At 37.8% G+C, this 17249-nt stretch overlaps 1 protein-coding gene across 1 annotated transcript in view; it reads right to left on the bottom strand.

Moving 5' to 3' along the window:
• Positions 1-602: 602 nt before the first annotated feature.
• PCDH15 (protocadherin related 15) overlaps positions 603-17249 on the bottom strand; it is a 1630853-nt gene continuing 1614206 nt past the window's right edge. Inside the window, exons 35-36 of the mRNA XM_087863140.1 lie at positions 2361-2469; positions 603-1454 (exon numbers count right to left, since the gene is read on the bottom strand). Coding sequence (XP_087719266.1) covers positions 603-1454; positions 2361-2469 — 961 coding nt within the window. The remainder of the gene's footprint in view (positions 1455-2360; positions 2470-17249) is intronic.

Raw genomic sequence — 17249 nt, 5'->3', positions numbered from 1 at the left:
AAAAATTCAATTTTTTTCTAAGTGTACTTTAATCCATATCCACAATGGAAAAGAAATGGTATAAGTTTTTAAAATTCATTTCATTTATCTCCTAATATTTGAAATGGCCAGCTACAAACCCATTTGAACATGTCCGTGGTATTTTTTACAATACTTTTGCCAAGTGAAATGTACATATATGTAAAAGTAGACTTTTGGACATCTCATTTGTTGCCAGTTTTGTCCTAAGGATTTGTCTATTGTCTATGGATGAAATAAAAAACCCCACATGTATTCCTAAAATCCACTCCACTGGCCAGGGCATCAGTGGTCACGCATAATGCCATAGTGCATTCATAGAAACCCCCCTAGATACTATTGATTCATGGCTTGTCTTCAGAATGGCTAATAGAGGAAGATTAGTCAGTCTGACCCTAATGCACGCTGATGTACAAGTCTACTTGTAGCGCTCGTGCGCTCCCTCTCTTGGCATGCTTCCAGTCCTAGGTTAGCTAGAGGTCACGACCACGTTCCTCCCTTGGAGCGTCATTGCAGAGAGCACAGAGAAAGCACGGCACACAAGAGCACTCGTCAAGGCAAACTCCCACCTCCTGAGTCCTGTCTCAGAGTGCTGTGTTGTCGCCCTCGGAGTCGGCTCCCGGGGGCTGCTCCCAGAGTGCACGTTTGCTGGTGGCCTCCTTGGGCACCTGGAAGCCCCAGGGCCCTCCGGACTGGCTCTCGCTGCTGCTGCTGACACTGCTGCCCGGCTCGGACTCCTCCTCGCTGTCCACACCTGCCTCCACCGAAGCCAACTCTGCACTGCCCTCCTCCTCGGGGACCTCAGGGCCTGCGGGCTCCTCCTCAGGGCCCAGCTCACTCTCCTCTCCTGCTTCCTCCTCCTCCACCCTTGGCTCTTCCTCCAGCAACTCAGGGGGCTCCTCTTTTCTCCCCTTGAGTGCCTTGACCTCTTCAACGACAGGCCTTCTTCTGGCCAGAAAGATGTTTTTCCGGGCCTTCTCCCCTTCGGACTCCGTCGACTCTGATTCTTCTGAAGACTCAGGAGTCGAGCTCTCTTCCTCCTCAGAAGGTGTCTCTGACTCTGACTCCTCTTCCGTGGTCTCTGACTCGCTGAACTCGGACTCCTCCTCGCTGTACTCTGTGTAGTCGCTGGAGGACTCTTCCTCGGACTCCACCGTGCTTTCTGTGGCTTCATCTTGGTCCAGAGTGAGCTTCAGATAATCTTTATCTGCCTCCTCGAGGCGTCTCGGCCACTCTTCCCCCTCAAGATCAGCGAGGCCCCTTCTGTCAGCGAGCCCTCTAACTTTCTTGAAAATCATTGGGAAGATCCTGGCTCTCTTCCACGTTGTGTACGTGGGCTCTCCTGGAGGGGGCTTCTCAACGGTGACAACTACTTCTTCCTCCTCACTAGGCTCTCTAACTTCAACTTTTGGTTTTCTAATTTTTTTTGCCTCTTCCTGAAAATCACGAAAATGCAATTGAACCGTCAGCTGAGGGATGGTTATGGTGTGACCTTGTCCCACACAAGTCAAGCAGGGATATAACTAGTTTCAGAGAATAAGAAGCAGGGTTATAACTAGTTTCAGAGAATAAGAACCCAGTTGTCCATGGTTCATCCCCACTGCACACAGATGGAAAGTGATCACAAGCAAGTATTTTATTTTGGCTTGTACTTTATAATACTAAAATCTAAGGCTTTCTAATGTTTTTTCTCATTGAGTTATTTTACATCTTAGATCAAAGGAGAAAGAAGTAATGATCACCTCTCCTCTTTCCCTCCCTACACTTTAATAGTTTTATGTGTTTTCCTTAACAAAATTTATGATACTTTATCTGTTTATGGGATAGTTGACTATTAATTTTGAACAGGGTAAAGCTACAGTGACATTTTTGTTTTTGTTTTGCATAAACGTTCCAAATAAATATTACAGGCAAAGTATATAAATGACTCATGTTAATTAAAACATACATGACAGAATTCCATTAAGCATCTTGCTGGTAATATATTGCTTCTGGTAACTGTACTTTTCCATGATTTTTAGATATGCTGGACAATGTGGGAGCCAAAGTAACCACTGTTTTGCAAAATAATGGTTATGTATTTGATTATAATGTTACCTTTATGGAGCAACATTTAGGATTTTAGAAAATATAAACTTTATTGTGGCTTTATTTCAGGCGCTTAACATTTTATAGAAGGAAATAAACTTGCACAACAATTAATTTCCTTCTATAAACAAGGCAATGAAATGGTCCATGTCATTAAATTTATATGGAAAACGAGTACTAAGTGAATAGGATTTCTGATTTTTGAAATTTTTTTCAGCCTGCTATTCAAATAGGGTTAAACAGTATGGCATTACCTCTTCCTCCTCGTACTCCTCCTCGGCTTCACCAACTACCTCACCATACTCCTCTGGTCCAGCCGGTGGTAACAGACGGCGACGGCTTCCATACTGAGGCATCTCATACCTGAAACAGAAACTCACAGCCTTCAACATGTTTCCATGGGGTACTGGTAACCATGACTGATCTGTTTTCTTCTTGTCCTCATCATTCAATCAACAGATATTTATACAGCACCTATTGTGCTCCTTGTCAACTAGTTACAAAACCATAGAGTAAGAACTACAACCTGATGGCCAGTGGTTTTTACTATGATGATATCCTAGAATAACAGTAAAAAGAGTCAGGTTATTTCAGATTTAAGTTTTGGGAGAGACTGGTGTTTAGAGAAAGGCGCATTGTTCCTTAATTTAGTTGAAGAATTTAGAACAGGAGACAGGTTCTTTGTAAAATGAATAGCTCATTCAGGACATAACGTCTCTATCTTTACAGTGAAGATCTGCTTCAAACATGGTCTGGAATGCTGTATACATTCCTCTTCTGTATTTTTAGAAAGCAGTTAACATGTGCGTAGAGTAACTTGAAATAATTATTACTGAATTCTAAAGTATGTTTTCTTCTTAATTTCTGTTGGGCAAATCTTGAGGCTGACTACTTAGATAAAATGTTAAACATCTCATATGCGAGAAATGGTGAATTCAGGAATTGAGCAAATATGTTTGACTTCTATTTCTCATTTAAATAATTTTGCATCATTTTACTGCATCGTTAGAGTTTTAGTCAATATCAACATAGAACATCAAACCAGAACTGAATATAGAAAAATGCACAAAACTTGATTGAAACTAAAAGTAGATACGTAATTCCTTTTCAAAGATGAAACTGATGAAGTGACATTTGTAACACAAATGCTAGTAGTAATATTCGATAGCTCATTATTCATTAAAAATACTGATACTGGATTAAAAAAATCTGAAGATGTACCCATGCTCATAACTGTAATAATCTTGTCCGTATTCCTGGCCAGGATCAATTCCAGACTCCATGGATAACTCCTATTGTTCAGAAAGAGAAATTGCATTTGAAAATAGATTCTTATCACATTTTAGATCAAATGAATTCAGATTTATTTCCAGACCTAGAATCCCATGACTCCCAGAACACTCCTGCCAAAAAACTTGAATTACACATGTTAGTCAAACATAATCAAAACTTCTTTCTCTGGCTATAAAACTGACACAAAATAAAGTTATGTCGTTAGAACTGACGGTAAAAAAGGTACTTTTTTTTAACAGTGAATCTGTTAGAGTGCAGATGAGTGTAACACTTGTTCTTGGGTAACTTTCAAAACTATCAGTAGACACTTCATACTTTAACTTGTATTATTAATAGACTTTAGCCTTGAGGAAATGATAAAGTTACCTTCCTGATAACAGCTTCACAGCACCCCGAGCACTTCTATTCATTACATTTATTTTTATGAAAGGATCTCCTGATAATCATTTATACATTAATTAAATATGACATTAATGTGTGATACCTCTCAAGGATGTTTACATTTTAAAACATACTGCTAATTCTGGATTTAATTATTGAAAAAAAAAAATTGTCAGGGCAGTAGCCCTTTCAAGGTTTCCAGTTCTAAACACTACTGATTTTGTCACTTTGCTCTTATAGAAAGATGTTTTTCTGGGGGGGGGGATACATATTATATATATATAACTAGTTTTAAATAACTATTAAACTCAATTTCATTACATTTCCAATAATATTTCAACATTTCAAGTAGGCTGAACTGCAAAAGTTAACCAAATGAACTGTGCAATGAAGTAAGAAAAGGAAGGGAGGAAAAAGTATTGGTACCCACAGGAAAATGGGTGGGTATTTACCCCTAAGGTCATCTCTTATTTATATAAGAATTTTGTTGGTCCAGATCTAGTAATAAGTCAGAGGAAAAAAATGTCATTAGAAAGTATGGAATTCACAGCCTTCGTGGTGGATATGGACAATGACCCTCACTTGTGCTTTGTCACTTAAAAATTGAATTTAGTTGCTCAAATTTTAATCAGAAAATGCAATAAAAAATCTGTACTTGGGTTTCTCTTGAAAAATAACAAGATGGCAACACTGGACTCCATTTCTATGTCATGAATTTAGTTGCTGGCACTACTCCTGGTAGTGATCGTGTTCTAGTTACTGCTTGTCTTCTACCATACCATTTACACCCTACCCATCACCACGGTCATGTCTCCCATGTGCTCCTGTCTCCCATCTAATAACCTCCATTCACATCCACTATTTCCTTCGATGCTTCATGTTACTACTCTCCGGTGACTTTGCAGCTCACGAATTACTTTGGCAAAGGTGTCCAGTTTCAGTGGTAAAACTGCTTCAGTTTACCCACCAGAATGGCTACAACAAACAAACAGAAGGATCAGCAGTACCATGTTTCAGCAGGGACACGGAGCAACTGGACCTCTCAGACACTTGTAGAGACATTATAAATCCACCAAATCCTTTGGAAAATGGCACAAAGCAAAAGGCAAATATATGCATATCCATTCACAAAAATTCAGTACAGATCCATTTATATGCTAAACAAATGTGTACAATTGTGCACCAAAATAATATATCATTTGTAACAGCCAGAAATTGGAACCAAGGTACAAGTCAATAAGATACATACTACTGCATCACCCAATAACAAAAATGACTCTCCCAAACCGGACAATGAGCAAAAGTCAGGTACAAATGGAACATATGATTCTTTTGCATCCTATTTATATAAACTTTGAAAACAGATACACTAATGTGTGTCTTAGAAGCTGGTGAAAAGTTTTCAGTCAATGATAAGCATACCTTGGATAAACCTCATTGGCTCCAGGACAAACAGAAACTAAAAGAATTTGCAATCACCAAACCAGCCATACAAAAAATATTGAAAGGGGTCCTCTAGGCAAAGAGAGACCCCAAAAGGAACATAGGCCAAAAAGGAACAGAGACAATATACAGTCACCTTACAGGCAAGACAATGACACTAAATTCATATCTTTCAATAGTTACCCTGAATGTAAATGGGCTAAATGCCCCAATCAAAAGACACAGAGTATCAGATTGGATAAAAAAGCAAGACCCATCGATATGCTGTCTGCAAGAGACTCACCTTAAAGTGAGGGGGTGGAAAACCATTTATCACACTAACAGGCATCAAAAGAAAGCTGGGATGGCAATCCTTATATCAGACAAATTAGATTTCAAACCAAAGACTGTAATAAAAGATGAGGAAGGACACTATATCATACTTAAAGGGTCTGTCCAAAAAGAAGATCTAACAACTGTAAATATTTATGCCCCTAACATGGGAACCAATTATATAAGCCAATTAATAACAAAATCAAAGAAACACATTGACAATAATACAATAATACTAGGGGACTTTAACACCCCCCCTCACTGAAATGGACAGATCATCTAAGCAAAAGATCAACAAGGAAATAAGGGCTTTAAATGAGATACCGGACCATATGGACTTCACAGATATGGTCAGAACATTCCATCCCAAAGCTACAGAATTCACATTCTTCTCCAGTGCACATGGAACGTTCTCCAGAAGAGATCACATCCTGGGTCACAAATCAGGTCTCAACTGGTACCAAAAGATTGTGATCATTCCCTGCATATTTTTGGACCACGATGCTTTGAAACTCAAACTCAATCACAAGACGAAATCTGGAAAGAACTCAAATGCATGGAGGCTAAAGAGCATCCTACTTAAGAATGAATGGGTAAACCGAGATATTAAAGCAGAATTTAAAAAATTCATGGAAACAAATGAAAATGAAAACACAACTGTTCAAATTGTTGGGATGCAGCAAAGCCGGTCCTAGGTATATAGCAATACAAGCCTTTCTTAAGAAACAAGAAAGGTCTCAAATATACAACCTAACCTTACACTTAAAGAAGCTGGAGAAAGAACAGCAAATGAAGCTGAAACCAAGCAGGAGAAGAGAAATAATAAAGATCAGAGCAGAAATCAATGAAGACCGGTATCCAAGATCTACAAAGAACTTCTCAAACTCAATACATGAGAAACAAATAAATCATAAAATGGGCAGAAGATATGAACAGACACTTTTCCAATGATGACATACAAACAGCTAACAGACGCATGAAAAAATGTTCAAAATCATTAGCCATCAGGGAAATTCAAATCAAAACCACATTAAGATACCACCTTACACAAGTTAGAATGGCAAAAATTGACAAGGCAAGAAACAACAGTTGCTGGAGAGGATGTGGAGAAAGGGGATCCCTCCTACATTGTTGGTGGGAATGCAAGCTGGTACAGTCACCTTGGAAAACAATGTGGAAGTCCATAAAAAGTTAAAAATTGAGCTACCCTATGATCCAGCCATTGCACTACTGGGTATTTACCCCAAAGATACAGACGTAGTGAAGAGAAGGGCCATATGCACCCCAATGTTCATAGCAGCATTGTCCACAATAGCTAAATCGTGGAAGGAGCCGAGATGCCCTTCAACAGATGACTGGATTAAGAGTTGTGGTCCATATATACAATGGAATATTACTCAGCTATCAGAAAGAACAAGTTCTCAACATTTGCTGCAACTTGGACGGCACTGGACGAGATAATGCTAAGTGAAATAAGTCAAGCAGAGAAAGACAATTATCATATGATTTCTCTCATCTATGGAACATAAGAATTAGGAAGATCGGTAGGGGAAGAAAGGGATAAAGAAAGGGGGGGTGATCAGAAAGGGGAATGAAGCATGAGAGACTATGGACTCTGAGAAACAACCTGAGGGCTTCAGAGGGGAGGGGGTGGGGGAATGGGATAGACTGGTGATGGGTAGTAAGGAGGGCATGTATTGCATGGTGCACTGGGTGTTATACGCAACTAATGAATCATCAAACTTTACTTCAAAAACCAGGGATGTACTGAATGGTGACTAACACAATAAAAAAACATTAAAAAAAAGAAATCAATGAAATAGAAACCAAAAAAACAGTAGATAGATCAACGAAACTAGGATCTGGTTCTCTGAAAGAATTAACAAGATTAATCGGCCAGACTTATCAAACAGAAAAGAGAAAGGACCCAAATAAGTAAAATCATGAATGAAAGAGAAGAGATCATAACCAACACAGAAGAAATACAAACAATTATAAGAACATATTATGAGCATCTAGATGCCAACAAATTAGACAATCTGGAAGAAATGGATGCATTCCTAGCGACATAGAAACTACCAAAACTGAACCAGGAAGAAATAGAAAGCCTGAACAGATCCATAACCAGTAAGGAAATTGAAGCAGTCATCAAAAATCTCCCAACAAACAAGAGCCCAGGGCCTATGGCTTCCCAGGGGAATCCTACCAAACATTTAAAGAAGAATTAATACCTGTTCTTCTGAAACTGTTCCAAAACACAGAAATGGGAGGAAAACTTCCAAACTCATTTTATGAGGCCAGCATTACCTTGAACCCCAAACCAGACAGAGACCCCACGAAAAAGGAGAATTACAGACAAATATCCCTGATGAACATGGATGCAAAAATTCTCACCAAAATACCAGCCAGTAGGATCCAACAGTACATTAAAAGGATTGTTCACCACGACCAAGTGAGATTTATTCCTGGGCTGTAAGGTTGGTTCAACATCTGCAAATCAATGTGATACACTACATTAATAAAAGAAAGGACAAGAACCATATGATAATCTCCATAGAGGCAGAAAAAGCATTTGACAAAGTACAGCATCCTTTCTTGATTAAAACTCTTCAGAGTGTAGGCATAGAGGGAACATACCTCAATATCAGAAAAGCCATCTATGAAAAACCCACAGCGAATATCATTCTCAATGGGGAAAAACTGAGAGCTTTTCCCCTAAGGTCAGGAACACAGCAGGGATGTGCACTCTCACCACTGCTGTTCAACATAGTACTAGAAGTCCTAGCCTCAGCAATCAGACAACAAAAAGAAATAAAAGCCATCTGAATTGTTGAAGATGAAGCCAAACTCTCACTCTTTGCAGGTGATGATATGGTACTTCATGTGGAAAACCGAAAGACTCTACCCTGAAACTGCTAGAACTCATACAGGAATTCAGTAAAGTGGCAGGATATAAAATCAGTGCACACCAATCAGTTGCATTTCTATACACCAACCACGAGACAGAAGAAAGAGAAATTAAGCTGTCTATCCCATTTACAATTGCACCAAAAACCATAAGATACCTAGGAATAAATCTAACCAAAGAGGCAAAGGACCTGTACTCAGAAAACTGTAGAACACTCATGAAAGAAATTGAGGAAGACACAAAGAAATGGAAAAACGTTCCATCCTCATGGACTAGAAGAACAAATATTGTGAAAATGTCTATGCTACCCAGAGCAATCTATACATTCAATGCAATCCCTATCAAAATACCATCAACTTTTTCCACAGAAATGGAACAAATCATCCTAAAATTTGTATGGAACCAGAAAAGACCCCGAATAGCCAGAGGAATCTTGAAAAAGAAAACCAAAGCTGGTGGCATCATAATTCCGGACTTCAAACTCTAATGCAAAGCTGTAATCATCAAGACAGTGTGGTACTGGCACAAAAAGAAACACACAGATCAATGGAACAGAATAGAGATCCCAGCAATGGACCGTCAACTCTGTGGTCAACTAATCTTTGACAAAGCAGGAAAAGAATATCCAGTGGAAAAAAGGCAGTCTTTTCAACAAATTGTGTTGGGAAAATTGGACAGCCACATGCAGGAGAATGAAACAGGACCATTTTCTTACACCATACACAAAAACAGACTCAAAATGGTTGAAAGACCTAAATGTGAGACAGGAATCCATCAAAATCTTGAGGAGAACACAGGCAGCAAGCTCTTCGACCTCGGCTGCAGCAACTTCTTCCTGGACATATCACAAAGGCAAGGGAAGCAAGGGCAAAAACGTACTATTGGGACTTCACCAAGATAAAAAGGTTTTGCACAGCAAAGGAAACAGTCAACAAAACCAAAAGACAACCGACAGAATAGGAGAAGATATTTGCAAATGATATATCAGATAAAGGGCTAATATCCAAAATCCATAAAGAATTTATCAATCTCAACACCCAAAGAATAAATAATCAACTCAAGAAATGGGCAGAAGAGACATGATCAGACATTTCTGCCAGGAAGACATCCAAATGGCCAACAGACACATGAAATGATACTCATCGTCACTTGGCATCAGGGAAATGCAAATCAAAACCACAATGAGATACCACCTCACACCAGTCAGAATGGCTAAAATCAATAAGTGAGGAAATAACAGATGTTGGTGAGGATGTGGAGAAAGGGGATCCCTCCTACATTGTTGGTGTGGATACAAGCTGGTGCAGCCACTCTGGAAAACAGTATGGAGTTTCCTCAAAAAGTTGAAAATAGAGCTATGCTGCAACCTAGGAATTACACTACTAGGTAGTTACCCCAAACATACAAATGTAGTGATTTGAAGGGGCATGTGCACCCCATTGTTTATAGCAGCAATGTCCAAAATAGCCAAACTCTGGAAAGAGCCCAGATGTCCATCAACTGGTAAATGGATAAAGAAGAAGTGGTATGTATGTTCAATGGAATATTATGCAGCCATCAAAAAATGAAATCTTACCATTTGCAATGATGTGGATGGAGCTAGAGGGTATTATGCTAAGAGAAGTCAATGAGAGAAAGACAATTATCATATGATTTCACTGATTTGTGGAATTAGAGAAACAAGGCAGAGGATCATGGGGGAAGAAAGGAAAAAATGAAACAAGAAGAAACCAGAGAGGGAGACAAAGCATAACAGACTCTTAATATCAGGAAACAAACTGAGGGTTGATGGAGAGGACGGGACAGGGGGGTATGTGGTGGCTGGGTGATGGACATTGGGGAGGGTATGTGTTGTGGTGAGCACTGTGTGTTATGTAAGAGTGATGGATCATAGACCTGTACCCCTGAAACAAATAATACATTATATGAATAATAAAAAAAATTAGATAAAAAAAAGTCAATGGAAAAAAAAGGAAGAAACAAGAAAAAAAAAAGAAACCTCATTGGCTTGGATATTGCTACGGTGCAGTAAAAGTCTACATTTAGAAGAAAATCCTGCCATTTGTGACAGCATGGGTGGAATATCATGTTGTATTAAATAAGAGAAGCCAGACACAGAGGAAAAATAGTGGATGGTATCAATTATACATGGAAGACCCAAATAAATAAATAAATAAATAAATAAATAAATAAATAAATAAATAAATAAATCGAACTCACAGAAATGGAGATTAGAAAAGTAGTTGTGAGGGCCTGAGAGTGGGGCAAGTAGGGAGAGGTTGGTAAAAGGGTACAATCTTTAAGATGAGAACGTTTTGAGGACTGAATGTGTAACATGGTGACTGCAATTGATACCATTGAACATGTACCTGAAATCTGGTAGGGAGGGAGGGAGGAATAATGAAAAGAAAGAAAGGAGAGAGAATGAGAGAGAGAGAGAGAGAGAAAGGGGGAGAAAAAGGGAGATGGAGGGAGAGAGGAAGGAAGGGAACTTAAGTGTTCTCACCAAACAGCAAATCACCACACTGTATACTTTAAATATAATACAATTTTGTCAATTATACTTCAGCAAACTGAAATATAAATATATTTAATAATATGTATCTGTAGAGTTGAATATATATATATGTATACATATATATATATATATTACATTAAACTACTTATCTTAGGGGAAAGACGCAGGAGCCAGGTGAGTGGTTAGGGAAAGGAGGAATAATATCTGAGTGTTAACACGGAGAGGCTTCTGGAGCACTAGTAGGGAGACTGCACTTTGTAAATGTTGATCTAGCTGTGCAGTAGATCCGTATGCTTTTATGTCTGTAGTTATATTTCAACAAAAAGTGTTCATTACAGAAAAGGGGGTGGGAAATGAGGTCAACAGAGAGCAATACGAATTGGGACAAAGTTGAAATCTACATTTAAGTTATTCAAACTAAGTAACTTTATATATATATATTTTTTTTCTTTTGTTATTGGTGGGTTTAGATTTTTGAGGCATCTAAAACCCAATGTGATTATACTGGTTTAAATGAAGCAAATTGAGCTCAGAACTAAAACTTGGAAACTGCTTGACGAATGCATCCTTCATCTAATACATACGGAGACTAAGAAAAGACCACCAAATGATTCTGAATTTGAATCCTGAATGGCCATCAATGGAAGAATGGAGAAAGAAAATGCAATACATAAATACAGTGGAATATCATCCGGGCTTAAAAAGCAAGGGAGTTGGCTGCCATATGGAACAACATGGATGACCTTGAGAACTTTACGCCAAGTGAAATAAACCAGTCACAGAAGGACAAATGCTGCATGATTCCATCGTACAAGGTATCTGAAATAGTCGCCTAAAAGCAGGAAACATAATGATGTTGCAGGGGTTGGGGAGAGGGGAAAGTGGGGTGCTGCTTTCAACTGGTATAAAGTTGCAATGGAGCAGGTTGGAAAAGTTCTCACGATCTTCTGTACAACACTGTGTTACTATAGTTAACCATACTATATTATGCACTTAAAATTTGTTAAGAGGGAGGGTCTCAAATTACTTGTTCTACAATAATAAAAAGGATTTTTAAGTTGAATTTGGTAACTTTTAGCAATAATGAAAAATATTTATGGAAACCTAATGCAACCGAGTGGATTTTAGGTTTTAAGGCTTAGAATCGAATACTTTTCTTTACACACACACACACACACACACATACACACACTTATTTTTTCCTAAAGGGAGAATAAAGTTGAGCTTTTGGTCGCTATGATATATATCTGGCATCAGATGACTTAAAAAATATTACAGAAGGATAGAAGCAACTGGGAAGAAATTCAGGAAACTTAATCCTTGATTCAGTCGGTTGCTCTGTGGTCTGAGCTGGGTAGGCAGAGACAGAGAATGGTAGAAGGGAATAATCTGAAGGGTCCCTCTTGAATTCTTCTACCACCCATTACTGAAGGGCAGAGCATCAACTATTCAGAAAAAGATAATAAATAAATCAACACAGGAAGCACATGGGAACCATTAAGATCCCTAACTGGCCTGACCAGACAGCAGGTGTGGACCCTTCCTGCTACTCCATTCAGTCCTTGTTGCCACACATTTTTGCTGACCCCACAGAGAAGCATTTTTATTATTATTATTATTATTATTATTATTATTATTATTATTATTATTATTTTCAGTTAGTTTTGATGCAGTGTTCAACATAAGCCAGGATTAATTTAGTATCTCTCTGACAAAGAATAAACATGTATGCTACTGCGAATAAGAGTCATGTTACCGAACTTCTTCCTGCCATGCTCCAGTTGCTGAGGGAGGAGCTTATACTCTAAATAGGACTGCCAAGATTTTATAGAAGATGAGAATGCTACTCGAGAGGGTGCATATCTTGACCAAAGTCTTCCATCCAGGCCTTGGCATTTGGATTTTAAGTCCAACTTATCTGATTCAATAGTCTATGGAGATGCCTTCATAGAAATTTTTGATAAAATTTTATAAAAGCCGAATATTCCTGCCACTCAATCCCAAATTTTGTAGAGTAAATTCTAATCACAAAATGCCTCTCTTTAGTAAAATTAAGATTCTGTTGTTTAAAAAAAAAAGGAATACAAAGAATAATTTTTAAGTGGAACTTATAAAATATTAAATCTGCCAAAAGAAAGAGACATTTAAAATTAACATTATTTTTTAAAATTTAGACAGCGCATGAGCATAGTAAATATGAATTATATGCATTTATTATATAATTCTGAGTATCTTTTCCTCATTGCAGAAGAAAATGTCTTAGGCACTTTGAAGTAGACATGTGCCCAAAGGCAGTATATTTTGAATCACATGATTCAAGACGATCACAACCCAGTTTCTCCCTTTCCTTATTTCAGTGCTGACGCCAGCTTTCTTTCCTCCAACGCTGCCTCATCCAAAGCTCATCTCAGGAATGGTTCTGATGAATCCAGATCCACTAAGACAAGTGACTGATCCAGTTCATGATTTGTCTCAGTCAATGATAGCTTGCTTTCAATAGGAGCAAATGTCTTATTTGCCCAACTCCTAGAGAATGAAGCTAAAAATTTGGAATTTCAGCCCCCCTGCAAGCATGAAAGAAGTGATTTGCTTGCTTACGTATTTATGCATTTGTTTCCACTTTAAACCACCCCTTCTCTGTCTTATAAAATCATGCCATGTGATTACACTTCGTGTGCGTGTAGGACGGGCCTTAACGTGACATAAAATATGCGGAGACTCAGCAAGGTCGAAAAGAAAAAGAAAATTGATACCTCTGGTTTAAGAAGAGAAGGCCTCAGCAGTTGCTGTTGCTGCCAAAGGAAATTAAAATAGAAAAAGGTTTAGAAAATAATTCAGGGGGAAAAGGGAGATCATGATTGGAACAGAGAGAAAAAAAGGACACAGCTTAAAACTGGTTACCTTGGGATTATGAGTTATTATTCATGTGATAGCTACCAGTATTTTGACTATTGATGTTGGAACGTGAAATAACAAAGAATTAGTTTCCATTTCATCTTTTTTTTAATTAACATCAAAGTTAATAACTTAATAAATGAAAACCTATTAATAACTTTCCGGTTCAAACTTCTTATAAAAAGTTATTTACGATTTTAAAAGCACTTCACGTGCCACAGGATCCTTTTGAACAAGTTTAACCTTGTTTTAAATTGCCCTCTTTTTTTCTCCCCAATCAGATTAAATGTAATCAGGTTCATTAGTGAGAAGGGTAGAGCACATAACATAATGATATAGTCGTTAATATACTCATCATCACATTTAAGAAATGCTCCCCATTTTTCTTTTTTTACCAAAACCCGGGTTGCTTACAGTCAAGCATTGAGCATGCTTTCGGAAATTCTTTTGTGATCAGGGAGACTGCCCCTCCTTGGATTTTGCAGGGATCACTTCTTACTGCCTCTCAGCCTTCCCCATACTCATTTAAAGGAAACACAGTTGCTACTGGTCTCTTTCCTGATAATTTACACTTTAAACACATGGGAAAAAGAGACTTCAAATTTTGGTTTATCCACACTTTGAGGGGACAGTTACACAACACAAATCTTAAATGGGAATGACATTGGGAATGTGGGCAGAGAAATTCTGGGAGACAATTCCAGTGGTGAACCAGCCATTAGAAATGGCCAGGACAACAGCCATGTGACTGAAGGGAGGGTCGATTTTCCATGACGTGGCTGTGAGTGAGTTTGTCTAGTTAAGGCATTCATTTAAAGGAGTAGGAAGTTGAAGGTAGAGATAGTCTCATCCAATCTGTTAGCTGTGATACTTGCTTCTGAAAACCAGTTATTCTTAAATGCATTCATCTTGATTTCCAAATACATTAAGACTTGCGCATTCTAAACCAGTGGCCAGTTAGGTCGTCAGCTCATTTCACTCTCTTGACTGGGAAGCTGTCTGCTAAACTCGGGTAGGTCCTCAGTGACCTCACTGACAGCACCACTTTCAGGGTAGCTAGCCAAATCCCACCAACCAGAATGTCCACTATCTTCTCCACAGACCAAGAATCAAATGAACCTGAGGGAAAAGCCAGAAATTTCTCACAGTCTGACTTTTTAAGACTCTTTAAGATCTTAAGCTCTAAATGTGTTAGGAAGGAGCCTTGAACTCTGGTAAAAGGGACAAAAGTCCCAGGTTTCTAAAGTAGGTTTCTAGCCTTAGAAAAATAAATTTGGGCGAATGTCATAATACTGATTAATAGCAATTCAGGAAACAATACATTTTATCCTTGGAAAAGTGAGCATTTGATATTTGTTCACCTCCTTAAAACCCCAGAACAAAACAGCAACAGGTATAAAAGAGAATAAATAGCACAGCATACTGTTGTTTTATTGAAATAAAGGAAAATACCCTAGCTATGAAAGAACGACAATCAGTCCTGCCTCTAACGCAAATATTTTCCTAGTAAGCTTTATGAAACACCGTAAAGCCCTTACCTCTGACGCATAACCTCTCCTGCAAAGCAGAAACAAAGAAGGCAGTATTAAACAACTTAGAGTTTCAGATGGAATAAAATTATAGATAAGGGTGTTTTATTAAATCTGAGAAAAATGAAAAGGGAATTTTTACTAAAACTTCTTTCAGTGAGAAATACATTTTGTGGCAGTTTACCAGGACAGGAAGATCGAGTTTTCATGCCTGCATTACTACAACTATCAGCCCAGACCCTCATGCCATACGAACAGCACACCTTACACAATCTATTTTATCTCAGTGGTGTGTAACAACACACTTTGACTCTTACTGTCAACCGGATTAAAAGTACTCTATATCATCTCTAACCTAGACAAGTCTTGATACATACAAGATACTCATTTGGGGAAAAGACGTATTTTGTACATGAAAAGCATATTGGTCCAGGATGAAAAATGACCTCGATGACTAGAATATATTCTTCCAAACGTTTGTAAGATGGTTTTTGTTGCATCAATTTATTCTAAAAATAATGAATGAAGAATACTGACTACTTTTAGGGGTCGATGACATTATGAGACATTAATATAAGAGCTGCATATTTTCATTTTCATTTCATATTCAATATTACATAAAGATTTATAAAGTTCATGGACCACAAATTGGGGAAGTGTTCGACTGTACTTGAAGGGGGAGAAGTATACAATGCTTTCAGTGTTGAATGTCATTCATTATAAAGATTTTTTGTCTATTATTTACAGTTGATCTGAAGTACCATATGTATAGTATTATGTTATGAACCAAGTATATAAAGCTAGGAACTGCTATGTAGAGGCACATACATAACTTTAAGGTCTAACCAACCAATCTCTGTAGAAAATTTCTTTAAAATATTACAAGGCCTTTGCAAAATAAGTCTACTTATCTGAACAGATCTTAAGTGGTCAAGACATTGCTGATTGAAATGGTTGGTAATAATGGTTGGTAGTGTAATGCTTACTTCATCCTGTTGGCAATTCATTATTTGAAATGGTTCTTTAGTGAGTTTTGCCTCTATGGTTCTGCCAATAGTTATGAGAATGATAATCCTTCTAAAGCATTTAGAAGTTTCCTCAATTCGTATCTTTCAGAGAATAGAGACAGCTCATACTCTGGTTTGAGTAATGAGAATCAAGTCACATACATGATATGAAGTGTCCAACCAAAGCCGGACTTGATTCTCCAGGATATTTAAGCTAACTTTTTTCGTTAGCAGTTATTTCCCCTACAGGTAGAGTATAAAATATGAAGAGATGAGCTACATTGTTTCCATTAACTTTGTTGTTATCTTTCTTGTGGTGATTTGTATTCTCAGCTCACAAAGGCACAAAGTGACCTGTACAACAGAATCAATGTGTATCATTGTCTATGGACTTTAAATTAACACGACTTCCTGTTGATTTTTCTAAGACCAGTCATATAATACTGGTGCATTTTTATGTATGTTATATCCAATGTGTATTAATTATTCACACCATTTTTATGTGTTACGTTTACTTTTAACAATAAGGAAAATGTATGGTAACCTACTTTTGTCTTTTAAAAATATATCTAATAATTTCTTAGGCACTAATTAGAACATTAGGATGCAGAAGAAAAAAATGGTATTCTTTTTCTGGAGGTTGGCTGTCAGGTTGTGGGGGCTCAGGGATTGAGAAGAGGAATAATAATATTTTGGCCTGTGTACTCAAAGAATATTTATAGGTCTCATGCAGAAGAGTTCTAACGGACTTTTATAAAGAAGTCGGAGATCTCTAAATAGAATGTGTAAGTAAAAAACTAGATTAAATATAAAACATGGGAATGGATGTTTCATTTGAAAAGTGTAAGACACTAGTA

Source organism: Ursus americanus, chromosome 6 (assembly GCF_024610735.1).
Source record: "Ursus americanus isolate L20-20 chromosome 6, mUrsAme1.1.p, whole genome shotgun sequence".
Classification (NCBI taxonomy): Eukaryota; Metazoa; Chordata; class Mammalia; order Carnivora; family Ursidae; genus Ursus; species Ursus americanus.
The sequence above is the reverse complement of the archived record's forward strand: the minus strand, read 5'-3'. Positions and strand labels throughout refer to the sequence as shown.